Below are 20,993 nucleotides of genomic sequence, written 5' to 3' on the forward strand. Positions count from 1 at the left end.
ATATAGCGTAAATATGTGCGGGGCTAAAATACAGCCTTGCCTGACAATTTTATGCACTGTTTTTGGAGATGCAGAGACCCATACTGTTTAAATCTAACTACTGCTGTGAGGTCCTGATGGAGTTTATAAAGAAAGTTGAGACAATTGCGATCAAACCCTAAATCAATCAGCAAGGACCATAATTTAGCTCTGTTGACGCAATCAAAGGCCGACGATAAGTCCATAAAAGCTAAATGAATCCGCCTTTTTTTTGGCAATGGTGTATTTGCCAATTATCAAATGGCGATTGAGGCACAGATCGAGTGTGTCTTTCCCCTGCCTGAACCCGTACCAAGGACAGGAGATTACATTGTTTTGTTCCAGCCAATCGGATAGTCTAGCCAAAATCACTCTGCTCAGGACCTTAGCTGTCAAATCAATCAGGGAAATCGGCCTGTAACACTGGGGGTGGACTGGTCTTCCTTTTCAAACGGGGATAATTACACACCTCAAAAATGAAGTGAGGTGACCCTTTCTCCAGGCGGCATTAAACACATGTGTAGTAACTCGAGAAGGACAACAGTGTTGAAAGATAAATACTTTATTCAGCTCCCACAGGCACGTCTCATAAGGCAGGTACAGCGTAACAATCCCCCGCACTCCACCAACTGTCACAGTCCAGCGTGTCATAACGGACGGCACGAGACACACTCTATGGGCCTCGCGCCCTGGGCGCGAGGCAAGCTAGGCCACTACATATCTCCTTTCCTTAAAACAAGGAGAGACAAAGGCGAGCGAGAGAGAGAGAGAGAGAGAGAGAGAAAGAAAGAAGAAAAGAAAGAAACCAAGGAAAGATCACAGAGAGGAAGAAGAGCTTATTGTTGGTATCTAACAGGAATATTGACTGCTCTGGTACTCCTCCTGACAGTAGAGGGACCGGGAGAAGAACACTGTTCACTGAGATCACCATGAAAGATGCTATGAGAAACATCTCTTCCAGCAGTGGCGCTCTTAGTGACATTTTGAACACTTTTGACTTTCACCACCTTGTTAACATTCCACCAGTCTTTACCTTTGACCCGGACAGCATTACCACACACTTTATCCACCACAACAGTTTCCCCTAACTTGGATTCACCTTTTTTTACAAAACCTTGTTTCTTAACTCTGACCCGGTCACCCACTACAAACTCTCTGTTTTTAACCCTCTTCCTTTCATCAAAGTACTCTTTTTGTTTGGACTGGACTTTAGCACACCTTTTCCATACTTTTTCATCAATTAGATTTAAACCACTTAGACATCCATGCAGGTCTAAATTCAGTACATGGTTTCCTACCTCTCAAAAGTTCGAAAGGAGACACTCCTGTTGAAGAATGGGGGGTGGTCCTATAGAACCACAACATCGTCCTGACACATTGGGGAACAGCCTTGTTGTGTTCTATGGCCCATTTGACACAGTCGCCTATGACTCTATTAAGTCTCTCCACCAAACCATTGGTTTGTGGATGGTAAAGAGAACTTCTGTGATGAGCGATGACAGATTCTTTAAGAAACTCTTCAACCTCGGTTAATACGAATTGCACTCCATTATCAGAAATAATGGATTGGGGAAACCCTTCTCTCATGAATATCTCTTTCATGAAGTCAATGATTTCTCTGGAATCAACCTTAGACACAAACTTGGCATCCGGCCACTTAGTGTAATAGTCCACCATAACAATTGCAAACTTGCATTGTTGAGGTAGACTGTGGAAGGGTCCCATAACATCTATGCCAAGTTTTTCCCACGGACCCCTGGGTAGAGGAATGGGCGTGAGAGGGGAACTGACTGTGCGAAGACATTTGTCACTAGAAGAGCAAACAGTGCATTCCTGAACCATCGCCTCAATGTCTCTATCCATTTGTGGCCACCAAAAATACTCCCTTACTCTGCGCTTGGTAAGTGTGGCTCCCAGATGCCCCTCATGAGCTTTGGCAAGAAGAGTGGATCTGATGTTCACGGGAGGAACAAGTTTCTCTAGCCTGAATACCAGACCATCTTCAATCGAAAGCTCTTCACTCACTTTCACATAGGGTTGTAAAGCCACTTCCACATTCCTTTCCTTTGGCCACCCTTTGGTTATGAACCTCTTCACCTCACTTAACACCTCATCGCTAGCTAGAGCCTCCCTCCAACTTTCCTGTCCCACAGTACATACATTTGTCAATTCCACATTTGCTATAACCCTCCTTTTTGTCATAACAACAGTCATCATTACATTGCATGTCCTGACAGGTGGTTGCAGGCAAACCTGACAATGCATCAGCCCTCACATTTTTCCCTCCAGCAATGTGTACTACTTCAAAGTTGAATTGTAAGAGTTTTGATGCAAGGCGTGCAATGCGTGGAGTAGCACTGCGGTTGTTGGTATTTCCTAAAATAGCAACCAACGGTTTGTGGTCCGTTTGAAGAGTAAACTTGCGCCCCCACAGATAATTTTTGAATTTCTCAATGCCCCACCAGCATGCTAGTAGCTCCTTCTCGATGACAGAGTAATGAGACTCTGCCTCTCTGAGTACCCTGGATGCAAATCCTACAGTGTGTTCACTTTGATCAACCATCTGTGTCAGGACTGCCCCTAAGCCATAGCTACTAGCATCCACAGTCAAAGTACATGGGACATCCTGTACAAAAGATTTCTAGGCCTTGACAGTACTCAGTTGTTCCTTAATCCATTGGAAGGCAGTTTTGCATTCGAAGTCCCATACAAATTCACTTTTGTCTTGTAGCAATTTCGAGATGGGACGTATCTTCGTTGCATAGTCTCGAATAAAGCGTGCATAAAATTCAGTAAGCCCTAGAAGGGATTTTACGCCAGCTTTGTCTTTAGCTGCGGAAGCATCAACTATGGCTTGAACCAAGCTCGGCTTGGGTGTGACTCCTTCGCTTGAGATGGTGTGGCCCAGGTATTCTACCTTGTCTTTGAGAACTCACACTTGTCCCTTTTTAGGACCACACCATGTTCTTGGAAAATTGACAAAATTTTGCTTAGCACCACGTCATGTTCATGTTGATCTTTAGCGAACAGCAGGACGTCATCTTGGAATATGGCCACTTTTTTTATTCCTTTCAGCATGTTGACCATAATTCTCTGAAAGACAGAAGCTGCCGAAGCTAGGCCGAAAGGCATACGACAAAATTGGAATAGCCCTGATGGAGAGTTGAACGCAGTGAAATGGCGTGATTCCTTGTCCAGTTCGATTTGATGATATGCCGAGGCCAAATCTAGTTTGGTGAAGGCCTTGGCACCAGCAACTACACCCAACATTTCCGAAATATTCGGTAAAGGATGCGAATCCACCCAAATCACCTTGTTTAGATTGCGCAGGTCAATGCGGATTCTAAGTTCATTGTTTTTCTTCCGAGCTACCTCCAAAGCCGAAGACCAATCCGACGACTCGATGGGTTCGATAATTCCTCTTTTCTGCATGGACAACAGTTCTTTTTCCAAGTCTTCTCTTATGCTGAAGGGAACACTTCTTATTTTGTGTTTAACAGGCTCTGCATCACTTCTTCTCTTAATTTTGTGCTTGAAACCTTTGATTTTCCCCAATTCACCAGAAAATACTCTTGGGTATTTATTGAGCAATTCTTCCACATGTTATTGATCACGAACAACCAATATCTGTTTCTTTGCTCCAGGACAAAGCATCATGCTGAACAAACCTTGATGGAACCATCCTAGAATGTCTAAGCCATGCACGGCTACATATATTTTCCCATATATGTGCCTGTTTTTGAAAATCAGTATGTCTTCAAAGTATCCCAGTAGTTCTATGCTCCTCCCTTCATATGATACTGGCTCACGGTCCGGCTCGCGGTCTGGCGGCTGCAGGGGCCTATTTCCCCATTTCTCCCTGAATAATGATTCATTGATCATTGTGATCCTTGCTCCAGAGTCTACCAGAAGCCTCAAATTCTTTTCACCTACACCGATAATTGCGTAGAAATCTACGCAGTCACTTGGATCACCACTTTTTATGTTTCCTTCCTTGACCACTAAAACCATTTCTTTGAGTTCATTGAGAGTCTCATCACTTTCACTGCCACTGGTATCCACTACGCAAGCAACTTGGTTTGTTTTCTTTTTATGAGTCTGGCAGACCTTATCGAAATGCCCTAATTTTCCACATTTGCGACAAGTAGCATTCCTCGCCGGACATGGTCTTCCACTTTTTACATGAGAGGGATATCCACACCTGAAGCAGATGTCAGTTCTTTTGAAAAAATTATTCGTTTGATAATCTTTATTTTTTTCAAGATTTTTCAAGCGCACAGGAGTGACCACCTCAGCATTTCTACATTCTAACTCCTTGATAGAAGATTGTGAAGTTTCAATGCTCTTTGCTATACGGATGGATTCATCCAGGGATGGATTTTCCAAAGATAATAACTTTTGTCTTATCGTTTTATCGAGGCATTTGCCTATGAACTGGTCACGTATTAATTGTTCACTGAAGTTTTCAAACTCACCCTCTGCCACCATCTTTCTTAAGGCAGTTATATACGTGTCAACATCTTCCTCTGTTTTCTGCGCTCTTTTAAAGAACTTATGTCTTGATACCACTACACTGGGTTGTTTATCATATCTCACTTTCAATTTCTTCACAGTGTCTTGATATTCATCAGTTTCTTCACCACCTTCACCTACTATATCAGGTAAATGTTTGAGAGTTTCCCTTCCTTCGAACCCCAGAGAGTGAAGTAGTAAGAACCTTTTTTTTTCAGCCCTGAATCTGTGTGCTCCAATTGCACCCAAATAATTTTCAAATGCATCGACACATTTCCTCCAAGGTACTGGTGGTTCACCTGGCGTATCCAGAAAAAGAGGTGGAGGATGGATGAACTTCATCATTTTTCCCTGTGCTGGTGGGAAAAAAAATAGCAGTGAAACTAGCAAAGGGTGGTTCTCTTCAGTTCTTTTTTCCCATTTACCAACAGTGCACAAACAATGGTTGTTTCCTCTAATATTCCCAAAAGCACTAATATTAATCTGGGCTGGACAGGTCCTTATTATTTCCCATGCGCAATATCCAGGAAAGACACAAATTATTTTATGTTCCTTCTTAAGACGTGCTGTGTATATTTATATTTTTTCCTAGCCAAGAAGCAGTTTGATTTGTGCCCCAGGGGTGTCTTCGTGGGGTAAACCTTACACCACCAATACTCGGCACAGTCCACGGACTTCTACTAGTAGATTCCCCTTTAAGAACAGGGAGGGAGGTTTTTTCCGAGCGGGCCCTGAGAGGATCGACGATGAAGGCGGGACAGATCGCGTAATATACACGCCCACCGCAGCGCGTCCCTAGACTCCTCACCTCAGCCTCTTCACAACACGGAAGCAAACCAACAGGAAAACAGCTGCCGCTCGCCACTCAGCTCTTCGATGTCGCAGCCGACCAGCAAGCAGTTCACCCCACATGCAGATCTTCCCTTCGAATTTCCGCTTCTTTCAACTTCGAAGTAAGCTTCTTCCATCGATGTCTCCCAGGTATTCTCCCTTCGTTTGTGGATTCTCCGTGGGAGCCGTCCTCGTCGCCAATTTCGAGTGTAGTAACTCGAGAAGGACAACAGTGTTGAAAGATAAATACTTTATTCAGCTCCCACAGGCACGTCTCATAAGGCAGGTACAGTTTAACAATCATCCGCACTCCACCAACTGTCACAGTCCAGCGCGTCATAAGGGACGGCACGAGACACACTCTATGGGCCTCGCGCCCTGGGCGCGAGGCAAGCTAGGCCACTACAACATGCATTAAAATTTTAGCCCAGACCATGGGTTCCTGTTTATATAAATCAGCTTGGGCCCATGTGGCCCTGGCATCTTATTCTTAGCCACGGTTGCAATGGCAGCTGCTACCTCATCCTCCATAAAACAAGAGGAAGAATCCCTTCTCAAGGATCCCGTAGGCAGGTTGGCGGGACCTCTGATAGGCTACCATAGATCCCTGAAAAATGCTTTATCCATACATCCGGGGAAATTGCACAGGTTATTGTACTATTCGTTACTCCGGTAAAAAAAGGGGTGGTTAATGATTTCCCAAAACTTCACACTATTGCTGAGTACATAAGGGTGCAAAAGATCCTCCTAGGCTTTCTCTTTAATTCCACTTTTCCGAGTTAACAAGGCATGCTTGTAGTCCTTTCTTCTCCTTGCTATCTCGGCCCTGGGTCTGGGGTTTCACTTTAATGCAATTAATAGACTTCGATGTGCCTCTGTGCAAGTGGAATCAAACCATCTCTCACCCACCGTAGCTCTCTTGCTATCATTATCCCTGAGGTTATAAGCAATCTGTTGTATAATCCTACTAAATGGGATCATAAGGAGATCATCATTCGTGGTATCCTTCGTACACAATTGAATGTCAAACCCACAGGGGGCATAAAGGGAGTGTAAAAAGGAGTCAAGGGAGACTTTGCTCCATTTTAATCTGCAACCCTGATCTTGTGGTTTGATGTCACTATTGCTTGGGCTGGTATCTTTGCTTGAATCAAAAGTCCCCCCACTCCAAAAATGGAATTAGACGGTTATGATCACTAAACTGGGACCATTGAACCTTGAAGCTACACACAAACTGAGCTAAATAGGCTGAAATAAACTTGTTTTCAATGACCGTGTTAGCCCCTCTCCCATTAAATGTGAGAATAGTTTCTCCTTCTATACCAGCTCTTGTGGACACCAAACAAAAATCTGTAAGGACATCATCGAGCATGCTTCCCTCGATAGAGTGCTCAAAACGATCGCCCCAGTTAAAATCGATTTCATGAGGGTTCTTGGAGTTAAAATCACACAATGAAATAATTGAATAAGGTCATTTATGTTTCTCATCAAATGCTTGTAAAAAAGACCTTATGGCCCTCAAATGCTCTGTAGGGGTACCCGTACAAAGGAGTTATAGAAGTTTAATAACAAGATACTAGGTAGGTCCTTTGTCTATCTGACAACCAACAAATTACCCTGGCCAGAGTATACTTTTTATTACAAAGCCCAGTAATATTCCAACTGCAGATTGTTAGGAAGGATGGACCTTTATCAGTATCTTCGACCATGGGGACCGCTCTAACACTAACAAATCTTTCTGTAAATTGCGAGAGACTCACTGGTACATGATTGATCAGTCGTTACTATTCAGGTCTCCCAAAGGCTGAAATCTATTTCTCAACTGTAGTGGTGATATAATGCCCCTCTTAGGGGGTCTATCCTGCCATTGTGCTTGGTACTCGACTTTCTACGGGCCCCTATTCCAAGTGCAGCTGCAAGGGGATAGAAAAAGCTTAGTGGAAGCACCTTGATTCCAGAACCCTAAACAGCCTTAGAAGCACAGCGCTGCATCACAAGCCCAGAAATATCAGGATGGCTAAAATGTAACACAATTTATTACCCCACAACTGATTTATGATCAACCCACCCATCTGGCCATGATGATGTTATCCCAATCATATCCACCCATCCCCCCCTTTAAAAGTACACCAATGTTCATCTGTACGCGCGAGGTCGTAAGTTGATTCCACCATTCCCGGTGTCAGAGGGAGAACACTCGCTAAAACAGCCACCAATGGGATAGATTCAGGGGGAGATGTAACCTTCAAATGGGGATTGTGTCTCTCCATGGGCCTGAAGAGGAACGGCCTCAGCATCTTGTGTGCTTCATTGGGTGGGAAGAGATTCAGTCAGGGATAGGGGTCTGTGAGTGAGGGAGAGGTATAAAAATGGGTCCAGCACTTGCGGAAAGGTCCCTTGTGCCAAGGTTAACGCCCAAGTGTCTCGCATCACACTGTGAAACAGACAGACAATGAGGTTCAGTCTGTAGAGTTGCTTGGTTTCCCACCATGCTTCCCAGTTACGTCCATCCAGAATCAGGCGCAGTTGAGTTTGCAGGGCAATTTATCTACATGTTATGGGAAATGTGGGTTCTGAGCATAGACGCTAGGCAGGATTCTATTAGTCCCAGTCGGTCCTTAATGGGGCCTAATTGAACTTCTATGATCACCAGCAGTCTACTATACCTTTCCTCACGGTCATCAGATGCCAATAACCAGGAAGTTTCCTCCTTTCCAGGACCAGGTAGGCCTCACTGTGGATTTGACTTTGCAATGTGGGTAATTGATTTTTTCCATTTGGAAGCCGGTTCAGAGGGGGAACAGAGCTGTTAGGCCTCACGATTGCCAGAGAAGATCCCGTACTGACTGTGCCAACAGTGGCACTAAATTGTGAGAGTAGAGCCACAAGAGGATAGTGTATCTCTTAACCTTGGGAAGTGACCTCCTCTGTTAAACTACAATCTTGAACTGCATCAGTACTGTTTGCCACTCCTCCAAGACTATTCGCCTGCCCTAGCGATGGCCTGCACTCAGTTAAGGCAATTTCGCTGGACCCAACCCCGATAGCACACTCCAGCATGGTGTCAATGCTTGTGGGTTTGGCTCAACGGACATGACACCTGACTGCTTTTTGATTGTCCATTCTGAGGAGGTAAAAATATGAGGACAAACTCACCAAGATATTCCAGAAATGAATCAACCATATCAGAGGGGTGACCCAGCCCAGCCTTGTCCGGCGACAGACTGGTACAGACAGGCCTTGGCCTTCGCCCGGGCTTTGCTCGCACACGTCCTGTGCTGCAGGGAGAAAGGTCTCACCCAATCAGCAGCTGCAGGGAATCAGGACACAGTCAGTTGTACCTTGGGACAGGGAGTCCCATCAAGGCAGAGAAAACAGCCAGCAAAGCACCAGCGAGCCCCGTGCTGCAGGGGGAGAGGTAGTACTATAAGCGCAATGGCAGTCGCCTCCCCCAATCAGCAGCTGCAGAGAATCAGGAAAAAGTCAGGAGTCCCACCAGGGCAGAGAAAGTGGCCAACAAAGCACCAGCGAACCCACATACAATATAATCAATTATATGACCATAGGAGGAGAATTACCTTGTTTAACCCCTTCGACGCTGATGACGAGCTGGGCTCGTCATGAGGTAGCCTCCTGCTACGCTGATGACGAGCCCAGCTCGTCACGTAACATGCGAATGAGTAAATCTCAGCGTACGGGCGGAATTCCGCCCGCACGCATGCGGTTAATAGCGATATCGTGAAGAAGGTTAAAAAATAGAATAAAAGTTCAGGAACAGAGCTGCGCCTGCTCATCTGATCTCCCAGATAAAAATAACACATAACAAGACTTTGTTTAAAAGCCCTTTGTATACCCACCCACCCCAAACCCCATCGAAGTAGTAGGGCTAGGCATATGGCCATGTCTGTACAAATGTAATAGCTATTGATAACAAAGGTTTTATTCAATTTGCTCAAACGTTTGTTTAGTTAGATCTGTACATGGCAAAAGCCAACTTCGATAGAGCCTATCAAAAAGTGCACCTTGCTCATATATAAGCCAGCTGTATCTACCAGCTAAATACTAATTCTGCTACCCTTCTTCCTTGTAGTCTTCATAAATATATAGCCTCATGTTAATATTGCTGTCTGGACTGCACATCCCCTTACAACACGCCTTTTCCCTGTCTTCCGTCTCTCGCATCCCACAACCTGAAACATTGCTTTCTGGGACTTTGAGTTTCGCTTGGATCGCGGTGGCAGTGCGACCATGTGATTTGGGGGTTGAGCTTCACCCTCCAATGGGGGAGAATACAGGACACTTAAAAGGCGGGGGCGGAGCAACATTCGGACTAACAGCGGCATCTGAGGAAGGCCACAGCGCCGAAATGCATCATGCCCATGCTGTTTTTAAATAAAGGTTTTTTTGTTTGTCCCCGAAGTGGCCTCTTACCTTCCTGACTCGGATTGGTGGAACTTTGATTTCTCTACGCGCCGGCCAGTGGCGTGAAAGGGGCCCCGTTCCTCTCAAGTGGCATGAGTCTCTGGCATCAGCTGTTGCAGCTTGTTCTTTTCTCCAAGACATTGGATTACTCCTGCCCACCTTTGTGTTGGACGCCGCCAGGGATGCTGCCAGGTGCAGCCTGTGACTTCACGGGGAGCTGTTTGCACTGTCAAGTCGACTCACAGCCCGGTGGATTTCTACGCACAGGTTGGGAGCGTTTAGGGGACCCAGGGAAGCCTCATGTTAATATTGCTGTCTGGACAGCACATCCCCTTACAACACGCCTTTTCCCTGTCTTCTGTCTCTCGCATCCCACAACCTGAAACATTGCTTTCTGGGACTTTGAGTTTCGCTTGGATAGCGGTGGCAGTGCGGCCATGTGATTTGGGGGTTGAGCTTCACCCTCCAATGGGGGAGAATACAGGACACTTAAAAGGCCGAGCGGAGCAACATTCGGACTTACAGCGGCATCTGAGGAAGGCCACAGCGCCGAAATGCATCATGCCCATGCTGTTTTTAAATAAAGGTTTTCTTGTTTGTCCCCGAAGTTGCCTCTTACCTTCCTGACTCGGATTGGTGGAACTTTGATATATATATATATATATATATATATATATATATATATATATATATATATATATATATATATACATGGCACAGACAAATAGCAACAACAACCTCCCTTTTTTGCTTTGCAGGGCTTTTAATGCCCTGCTTAATGGCCTCACATGTCACTTTCAACCTGATTTATTTTTCTACCGAATGCTTGCCGTATGTCTTAGTGTGTTACTTTCAGATTGATTACTACTTTGGTTTATTTATGCTAGCAAATAGTTTCATATTGGTTATCCCTACTCAGAAGGGTGACCAACTTCATTCGGCACTGTTGTAAAGGGATGGATTTTGGGGTTGTCAGTTACCAACCGAAAATATATAAATTAGACACTATATATTCATTGTATGTATTTGTGGTTCAAATATTTCCGCATAATCGGTGCCAGGTTCATATTAGTGAAGCATAGTGGTACCCCAGGGACTTTTTTCTTCGAGAATAATTTTTATCCAACAGAACGCGGGCTAAAAGGTGCAGTTAGTCAATCTAAAAATCAAGAATGTTGACGTTTCAAACTTTAGAAGATGTTATAGTGTTAGTTTCAGTATTAGCAATTTCTACACAGGTATATAAATAATTTCCTTTTTGGACATTCATTATGTTGTAAACATGTTTATTGGTGCAGCCATGTTTATTAGTGCAGCTTGGTAGAACAGGATGAGAAGTACATGATTAAGAGAGACTTGCTTGCATTTTGCGGTTTTATATTTCCACACCCATAGTAATTTAACTCTTATGAAATGAGATAAACTAAAAGATTTCTCATGACATTTGTAATTCTTCACAGATGAAAATGTTTTATATTGAATTTCTGTGAAACGTTTATATAGTATGTTAAATGTATTTTCCAGTATTCATATGCAGTGGTCTTGATTATCTTCATCACATATAAAATATTTAAATTCTATTTTTGTTGTTAATTTGAACACTTAAACCGTATTATTGTACTCACTTACACAATAAATAACCTTAATTTCCAATTGTAAAATTGTTATCAAGAAACCAAACCTATTAAGTAAAGCCCCCCAATCAAGCTTCTAAGCAGTTTAATTTGATTGTTTTGATAAAACATAAAATGAAATAAAATCCTCATTTCAACATCTACACCCTAAACAACTAGACAATGCATTGTGCGTGTAAAACAACTTTAAGACCTTATAAATCATAAACCATTGAATTTTTCTGGTAAATACATTAGATCAAGGAATTGTTTTGCATTCATTACACCAATGACACTAATCAGACCTGCAAGCCTAATGTGTTATGCGGGCTAACAATTAATAAATGAAACATGGCATTAGTTATACCCAACGCTATGAATGAATTGCTTAACATCAATTGGACAGAAATTACTGTATTTGACTAGGGCGTATGCCGTAAAACACGAATTAAATTCAACCAAGATATCAATATTTCCAGAATTCTTATTTTCATTTCAATTAATTTTAATTTTGAAATTAATGTGGACGTTTTATTGCTTGCTACATTAACTAATAGATTCAAAACACCTACTCATTAAGATCTTGAATTTACAATTTGGCAAGAAATCTGTATTTAACAAAACAAATATATAAATGGATTGAGACACGTGAACAAAAACATTTGCCAGGTTAGTAGGAGGCACATTAACATATATTACAATGAATGTGTTGAATTAATATCCTCAGTTTAGTTGCCTTTTAATATCAGTTGGCTAAAAAAATACATTATTATTTTCAGTTCATTTAATATATTTCTGTGCGCACATATAAGATTCGATATGAAATGCAAATGGGGTGTTATCAATATGTGTTAGCAGATTTGTAATCCCTGTTCCCTTTCTGAAAGCAGAACGTTAGAGCCTGCAGCATAATGCAAGAAAGGATGTAAAGTTTAAATTGACGTTTGCAATAATTGTTATGAGTTTGGTTAAAGTAACTCGATAAATCACTCATTTTATTGTATTGATAGCGGCAAGGTGGGCGATTTTCTCCTAATGTCTGAATGAGTCACCAGTTAGGTAATGCTATTGTGTATTTATTAACGAAAAACACTTGATAAATCAATGTATTATAGAAAATATACTTTATAAAATGTTCATGAATTTTTTGCATAGATAGTCTTAGTCTGCAGTGTATAACATGCCATATTGTTGAATATGTATGGGTTGTAATTATTTCCCTTTTCCGTCTTTCTGTGTGCTACCGCAATTCTAAGGCCTCATTGGGGCTAATGAAAGCAAAGAGAGCAAATGCTAGTGAGCGTTGAAGGATTAATGATTTGAAGGGAATGGAATGGTCTGACAAATAGTTTGTTCTACAGTCACTTCTGGCATGGGATCGTCTGTGAACGTTTGATTTACTTATACCTGAATGTTTGATGGAATGCTTAAGGGAGCCAGGTTAGGCAGTCTGCGTGCAATACACATATAATGTAAAGAGATGTGCAATCATTCATAAAATGAACAGTTGATTTCTTTGCAACTCTATAGTGGAAATACTTTGCCTGCAAGAGCTAGAGGTCTAATGCAGTCTACAACTATTGCAAAGCCTCCACAGGAACAGATTTGTGTCCAAATTTGATTAATATCTAAAGTTGGCATTTGATGAGGTCTAAAGTAATCTTGATATTGGATTGTAATTTGTAATCCATATCTTTATTCCAGAAAATGATGTAACTAGTCCATGGAAGTTCATGAGAAGGTTGAATTCCAGAACCATGGCATAGCATTCCCATAGGACCGGTGGCGCATGCCACATGTGTCATTTGATATATCAATCCACACGGACCCATTGTTCTAAGCAGAATGCATATTTTGGGGAAAGTAGTGAGTGAATACGACAATACAGGAACAATGTCTCCTGTAAATTAGCAATGACAAACCATCTTACTAAGGGAATTCATTGTATAATATATTTTTCTTCCTTTAATAGTAGAGAGATGGATTCTCTTTCAGGATTCAGAATTTTAGCTTCAACTAAAAAGGTTCCCATTTTTCCAGAGTAAGAACCAAACTGTTTTGTTCTGTTTCAGGTGTTTGACGCACGCGACTGCACCACAGCTCATGGCATGTTCAACTACATCTGCAACCACATCAAGTATGCCACCAACAAGGGTAACCTCAGGTGAGTGTGTGGCATGTGATTTATAGAGGACCATCTGCTAAAAAAAAAACAACTGTACTGGAAAAGAAACGGCAAAAGGACATTCAGGCACACTAGAACCAGTGAGTAGAGCTCACTTTGGACTTGGAGCTAAATGTCCATGTGGATATAGGTTTACAGTGGTTTTAGAAGTATGATCTTTGGAATCTTAACGTACATCAAAGAAGAAACTCTATTAGAATAGCAGTAATTGTGACAGTCAATCTGTCTTTGTTTGCCTCGCCCCTGAACACGAGTTAATAGTAATTCACCATCACCGTCATCATTGGGTTACTGTATTATTCTTGACCCCCTACCCCCCACCCCTCCCCAGGCGTCCAAGCACTGTATCACAACGAGAACAAAGCAGGTGCCTAGTGAGAACAGATTTTTTAAGCACATTCCAGAAAGAAAGCAGCTGAGTTCCACAATGCGCAGTGTTGGTCTGGAAAAGAACAATCTCCTGTGCTTGCTTTGATAGTTATTGGTGTCAACAAAGAGTTGTTATTACTAGTTCTGCTTGGTTTCTGAAGTGTCATTTTTTCTTTAAAGATCTGTCAAACAGTGAACTTTTGAAACTGAATTAAAGCATTAAATTTAACCCAACAACGAACAGGCAAAATCAGTCATAATTCACACAACTTTTCTTGAACTCTCCCCTTGACTCGGGGAGGACCAAAGACAATAATAATGGGGCCAGCTCTAGAGCGACATCTTCAGGCCTGAGCTCTGTCTTATTCTATATTTCATCTTTGGATTCAAACATATTACATCAAGACGTCCATTCCCCTTCATTTGCAAAAGCATTGGACCAAAGAAATTCCTAGCCTAGGTGGTGCCTAGTGTCTGGATCCTGCATTACATCTCCTGGGGCCCAACACTAAACTAATCCCTTTTTGTACACCATGATGCTAATATCCTCGGGCAGGGATGACTAGATGCAGGCAGCACTTCCTCTAGATCTGAATGATGCTCCAAACATAGGACTAATTGCTTTTCTGGGCAGTGCAGGGAGTTGTATAGGATACAAGGGTTCAGTGAGAGATTCAATGGTTTTTAAATGGAAAGTTACTACAAAGCTGAAGACATTCGCACTACAAAAGGATCTGGGAAGATTTGTAATGGGCATATCAGGGGTGGATGCGGTATAAGGTAGAGGTGATGCACCAAAGCACTAAAAGAAAACAAAATGAGTCCAATACTTGACCTTGAAACCCAGATTGTTGCTCAAAGACAAACTGAACATGTTAACCAGCCCACGCGATATCAGGGGTGGATGCGGTATAAGGTAGAGGTGATGCACCAAAGCACTAAAAGAAAACAAAATGAGTCCAATACTTGACCTTGAAACCCAGATTGGTGCTCAAAGACAAACTGAACATGTTAACCAGCCCACGCGATATCAGGGGTGGATGCGGTATAAGGTAGAGGTGATGCACCAAAGCACTAAAAGAAAACAAAATGAGTCCAATACTTGACCTTGAAACCCAGATTGGTGCTCAAAGACAAACTGAACATGTTAACCAGCCCACGCGATATCAGGGGTGGATGCGGTATAAGGTAGAGGTGATGCACCAAAGCACTAAAAGAAAACAAAATGAGTCCAATACTTGACCTTGAAACCCAGATTGGTGCTCAAAGACAAACTGAACATGTTAACCAGCCCACGCGATATCAGGGGTGGATGCGGTATAAGGTAGAGGTGATGCACCAAAGCACTAAAAGAAAACAAAATTAGTCCAATACTTGACCTTGAAGCCCAGATTGGTGCTCAAAGACAAACTGAACATGTTAACCAGCCCACGCGACTACACGTTACATTTTATCCCTCATACCATACCATGGAATTTATGGCTTTTGAAAGCATTTTAACTGCGTACAGTACCATCGTTCTCCAGTATTTGGGGTGTCTTTCATAGATTCACATGCCTGAATCATTCCCCGTCGTCGGAGTAGGAGTCCCACGGTATATAAAAAAGCAGTAATAAGCCATTTGTACATAGCAAATAACAGTTACAATAAACCAGGAAGTGAAGTAGCCTCAGCTACCAATGAAAAAACTTCCACATTAGTGACCATCCAAGTCATTATGTTAGACCAAACTGCAGCCAATCAGGCCACAGCTCCCACCTAGGTATTCTCCCCAGAGACCCAGGCTGTCAGATTTTTTACCGCACGTCGTGTGATAGGGAGTCTCTCTGAGCTCTGCTCAGTTTTCTTCTTCTACTTTGAAATTTTGAAAGTTTCTTCTTTCCAACATGTCCACATCTAAGTCCCTTTTCAGGGCTTGTGACTCTTGTGGCAAGGCAAGGCTCTTCAAGGAAGACCCTCATTCTCTCTGCATTTACTGCTTGTATCCAGACCATCAGGCTAAGGAATGCAAGATTTGTCGCACTTTTCCAACTAAAACCCTCAGGGACAGAGAGGGTCGCCTCCTACTATGGATACAACGGAATAAGGACAAGGACTTGCCACTCTCTGAGGTAGGAAGTTTGGCCTCTATGTCTTCTATGGGATCTAGGAAGAGAATAGCTGAGGGTACAGTAACTACCCCTAAGGCTAAGGTGGCGAAACAGGCCCAGCACGCTGCTGAGGAACCTTCCACTTCTAAGGTGAAGAAAGCCTGTCAAAAATCTGTCAAACAGCCTGTCATTAAAAAGACTGTGCCTTTATTGTCACCTCAGAGGCCTACAACCAAGGCAGCACCTTCTCTGCCGGTTTCCTGTCAGGCTGCCACTACAGTGACTTCTACTGTGACCTACTCCTCACCAAAACCCTCTTTGGTGGTGTCCTCGGTGTCCTCACCTACTTATGTGCATGTTCAAGTTCGTCCCATCTCGTCGACGAAGAAAATTTCACCTACCGTCGACGAGCCACCGTCGACAAAGCCCTCCTCAGCGTCGAAAAATCCCATCCCGTCGACGACGACACTACCGTCGACGAAGAAAGCCTTGCCGTCGACGGCTTCACCGTCGCCGAAGCACCCGTCGACGGACTCATTGTCGACGAGGAAGACTCCGTCGACGATCCAACCGTCGACGAAGAAGACACCGTCGACGGCCCCGTCGACGAAGTCGTCGTCGACGACGGCCTCGTCGACGAAGAAGATAACGCCGTCGACGGCCCCGTCGACGGCCCCGTCGACGGCCCCGTCGACGAAGAAAATTGTTCCGTCGACGACGAAAGTTGTTCCGTCGACGACGACGTCGTCGACATCGAAAAATGGATCGTCGACGAGACCTCTCCAGCCACAGTCGTCGACGACGGCAAGTTCGTCCCTCACAGCAAAGTCAATGCCACAGGACTTCTCGGTGGCCCAAGGGAATCCAATGACGCCAAAACTGTCAACTTGCACAGATCTTCAAGTATGGTCTGCAAAGAGCAGCACCATATCGTTGCCTTCTCCAGCCACCACTGCGGCGATTTTACAACGCCCATCACAGTCTGCATGTATGTCACCACTCACGATGCCAGACAGGCTTTTGGATTCCGACGAGGACTCTGGTGGAGACTTGTTTCCGGCGGCTACAAGTCCATCTGACTTGCTCATACACGTTAAGGAACAAGAGGAAGAGGAGCAGGTGACGCAACACACAGGGTTGGATCCTGCACCCCCGTCAGGGACACAAATGCCCATGGAATTATTTAGAAATTTGATGTCCATGTTGGATGATTATTATCAACGATTTCCGCCCTCGGAATCGGGCGAATCACACATCACTTCCCCCCCGCCTAGAGGTACTCCGCATTCAGTCCCTCCTAACAGGGAAGAATCGGTACATGCCCCATCCATGCCGGTACCATCTACTCAACCGGTGGACGACAACTCTGAAGAGGAGGCTCATGAAGAAGGAGAATTGGATGACTCTGATTCGTCGGAGTATGAAGATTATCAGGCTGACTCCCCTGCTCCAGATGAACAGCCGAAGGCTGAATCACCACCGGTGGATATTGCAAATTTCCATAGAATTATGGATAACGCTACCAAACGATTTCTCATTACCATGGAGACAAAACAGGATGATTGTTTCCTGTATGATTTCAAGAATCTCTCCCAAAGACAGAGCTGGTCGATACCGATCATAGAGTTTATTTGGAAAGAAGGTCTGAAGATCATGGCCACTCCAAACTCTTTACCTCCAGTTTTGCCACGAGTGGATAAAAAATACAGAGCGCCTGCTTCTTCACCGGCTTGCCTGATTGGACAGGCCAAGACAGACTCAGTCATTGCACAAGCAGCTCAAAAAAGGGCGAAAAACCCATCATCTCAAATCTCCACGCCTACAGATAGAGACGGAAAACGACTCGATACCATTGGCAAAAAAGTCTCCACGATTGCAGCTACCACAGTCAGGGTTGCTAATTCTATGGCGATTCTTGGCCGATACGATAGGCAAATGTGGTCTGACATTTCACCTTATATTAAGAAACTGCCTGAACCGGACCGGTCTGAGGCGATCAAAATTCTACAAGAAGGGGAGTGTGCATCGTCAGAGATCATTGACGCCGCAGTGGATGTAGCAGCTACAGGCTTCAGACAATTGGCAGGAGCCGCAGTCCTTCGGAGAGAGGGATGGTTGAAATCTACATCTTTTAGACATGAAGTACAGTCCAAGGTCTTAAATATGCCTTATGATGGCGAGTTCCTATTCGGCTCGCACGTGGATGAAGCTTTGCAGGCCATCAAAAAGGATACTGAAACTGCACGATCTTTGGGCACTCTGCAGTTTCGTAAATCTTCCTTTCGTGGCGCAAGAGGAAGGGGAAATTTCTCCAATAGGGGAGGATATTACCAACAGCGTAACTACACCACTTCTCAAAACACACAGAGGTACCAGCCATACAAGCAACAGCCTTATGGCCAAAGACGTAACTCTTACACACAGCCCCGAGGAAAACCAACATATCGTGGAAGAGATAACACCAACAAGAAGTGAAGTTCACTTCCTGCCGCCAAAGTGTCCCCGCCAAAAACAAATTGGAGGAAGAATATCCCAACATTACTCAAAATGGTCCAAGATTACTACAGACAAATGGGTGCTGGATGTGGTATCCAAGGGACACATTTTAGAATTTGTAAAAACCCCTCCAAATTCTCCTCCAAAAGGGCCGCCCCCAGCACATCTCAAGGAACTCTTCATCCAAATCAATTCCATGATTCGAAAAGGGGCAATCGAGAGAGTACCTCGACACCAGAGAGGGACAGGTTTCTACTCTCGTTTTTTCTTGATACGCAAAAAATCAGGGGAATGGCGCCCAATCCTCGATTTGCGTGCCCTGATCAAATTCATCAAAAATTTAACGTTCAGAATGTTAACACTCCAGGAGATCCTACAGTTTTTGGCAGAAGGGGACCACTTGGCAACACTCGACCTTCAGGATGCCTACTTCCACGTCCCTATCTTCCCCAGACACAGGAAGTTCCTAAGGTTCAGAGTGGCTGGCAGGGATTTCCAATTCAAGGTGCTTCCCTTTGGACTACGTTCAGCCCCGAGAGTATTCACGAAAATGCTAGCACCCGTAGCGGCGCACCTACGATTGCAGGGAATTCAAATATACCCTTATCTGGACGATTGCCTTATCAAGGCCAATTCCTACGCCACAGCAAACGACCATGTCCAAAAATGCCTTTGCCTCTTTCAAAGCCTGGGGTTTTCAGTGAACTTCGAGAAGTCAGATCTAATTCCATCTCAAAGAAAGTCCTTCTTAGGAGCAACACTGGATTCCAAGCTCGCCCAGGTCTTCATTTCAAACGAAAGGCAGCAAAAGATCAGAACGATGGCAACCACACTCCTCAGAAAAGAGTACGTTTCTGTCCGGAGATTCAAATCTTTCCTAGGGATGATCTCTTCGTGCATCCCTCTCACTCCAAACTGTCGTCTGAGGATGAGACCATTACAAGAGGAACTCAGTCACCAATGGGTGCAGGTATCGGGGTCCTTCGAGGATCTCATTACACTGACGCCTCGAATGAAGGACACAATCCTGTGGTGGAGTCAGGCACGCAACCTACAAATCGGCTGTGCCTTCCTCGCAGAAGTCCCAAGATTCATCTTGACCACGGATGCCTCCCTAGAAGGTTGGGGCGCTCACCTTCAAGGGATGACGATCAGCGGCAAATGGGACGCTCAACAGAAGAAATGGCACATCAATCTGCTGGAGTTACGAGCCATTTTCCTCGCCCTAAAATCCTTTCTGGCAATCCTACAAGGCTCCACAGTGTTGATTCGAACAGACAACACAACGAGCATGCATTACCTGAACAAGCAGGGGGGCACAAGATCAGCCCGGTTGTCTCAACAGGCTCAAGAGATCTGGACTTGGGCTCTGGATCACGACATCAACTTGTCAGCGGTGCATGTTCCGGGAGTAGCCAATGTATTGGCAGATTCGCTGAGCAGATCCAAGAACAGCACTCACGAATGGGAACTGCATCAGCCGGCGCTGGATCGGATCTTCCAGAGATGGGGTCTCCCCGATCTGGACCTGTTTGCAACTTATCAGAACAAGAAATGTACTCACTTTGCGAGCTGGATTCCCCACAGGGACTCTTGCGGGGACGCTCTCTCACTCAATTGGGAACGGATCTTTGCCTACGCCTTCCCGCCAATTCCACTCATACCCAAAGTCATCAAGAAAATGAGAAAGCAACCGTGTCGAATTATCCTGATTGCTCCACGGTGGCCACGACAATATTGGTTCACGCAGCTTCTCCTTCTATCAGAATGCGAGCCAATTCAACTGCCCAGAATTCCACACCTTCTAACAATCCAAGAAGGCAAGGTGTTTCATCCAGACCCTCAATCTCTGAAATTATCGGCTTGGCTCCTCAACACCACGAGTTTGCGCACTTGAACATTCCACAAGACTGTCAGGAAGTCCTGGCCAATGCTAGGGCGCCTTCCACAAACAAAACTTACAAACTAAAGTGGAAACGTTTCTGTGTTTGGTGCCAAACTATGAATTTGCATCCAATGACTGCGAAGCCAGAAGCGATATTACCCTTCTTTTTGCAGCTCGCTAAATCAGGTTTGGCGCACTCAACACTTAAAGTGTTCTTGGCCGCCATATCACGATACCGTCAGGACGGTAAGACTTCTCTATACTCCTCAAGGATAATACAACAATTCTTTAAAGGCTTATTTCGTATGTTTCCACCTGTACGCCGGCCACCTCCATCTTGGCATTTAAATATAGTCCTAGCACAGCTTCTTCGCCATCCCTTTGAGCCTATTCATAAGGTCGATCTCAAGTTCATCACTTGGAAGGTTGCATTGCTGCTGGCACTAACATCAGCCAGACGAGTGAGTGAAATGCAAGCATTCACCATTAAGCCACCATTCTTGCAATTCACACCTGACTCTGTGATACTACGCACCAACCCGAAGTACATGCCCAAAGTACCATCGGATTTT

The 20,993-nt window shown here is 44.2% G+C and overlaps 1 protein-coding gene across 2 annotated transcripts in view; it reads left to right on the forward strand.

Moving 5' to 3' along the window:
- Positions 1–20,993, forward strand: part of NOS1 (nitric oxide synthase 1) — a 1,595,398-nt gene that overhangs the window by 1,379,916 nt on the left and 194,489 nt on the right. For both annotated transcript variants that reach the window (XM_078667121.1, XM_078667122.1), the window contains one exon: positions 13,469–13,560. In XM_078667121.1, the coding sequence (XP_078523247.1) occupies positions 13,469–13,560 (92 nt within the window). The remainder of the gene's footprint in view (positions 1–13,468; positions 13,561–20,993) is intronic.

This window comes from Lissotriton helveticus, chromosome 11 (genome assembly GCF_964261635.1).
Source record: "Lissotriton helveticus chromosome 11, aLisHel1.1, whole genome shotgun sequence".
Classification (NCBI taxonomy): domain Eukaryota; kingdom Metazoa; phylum Chordata; class Amphibia; order Caudata; family Salamandridae; genus Lissotriton; species Lissotriton helveticus.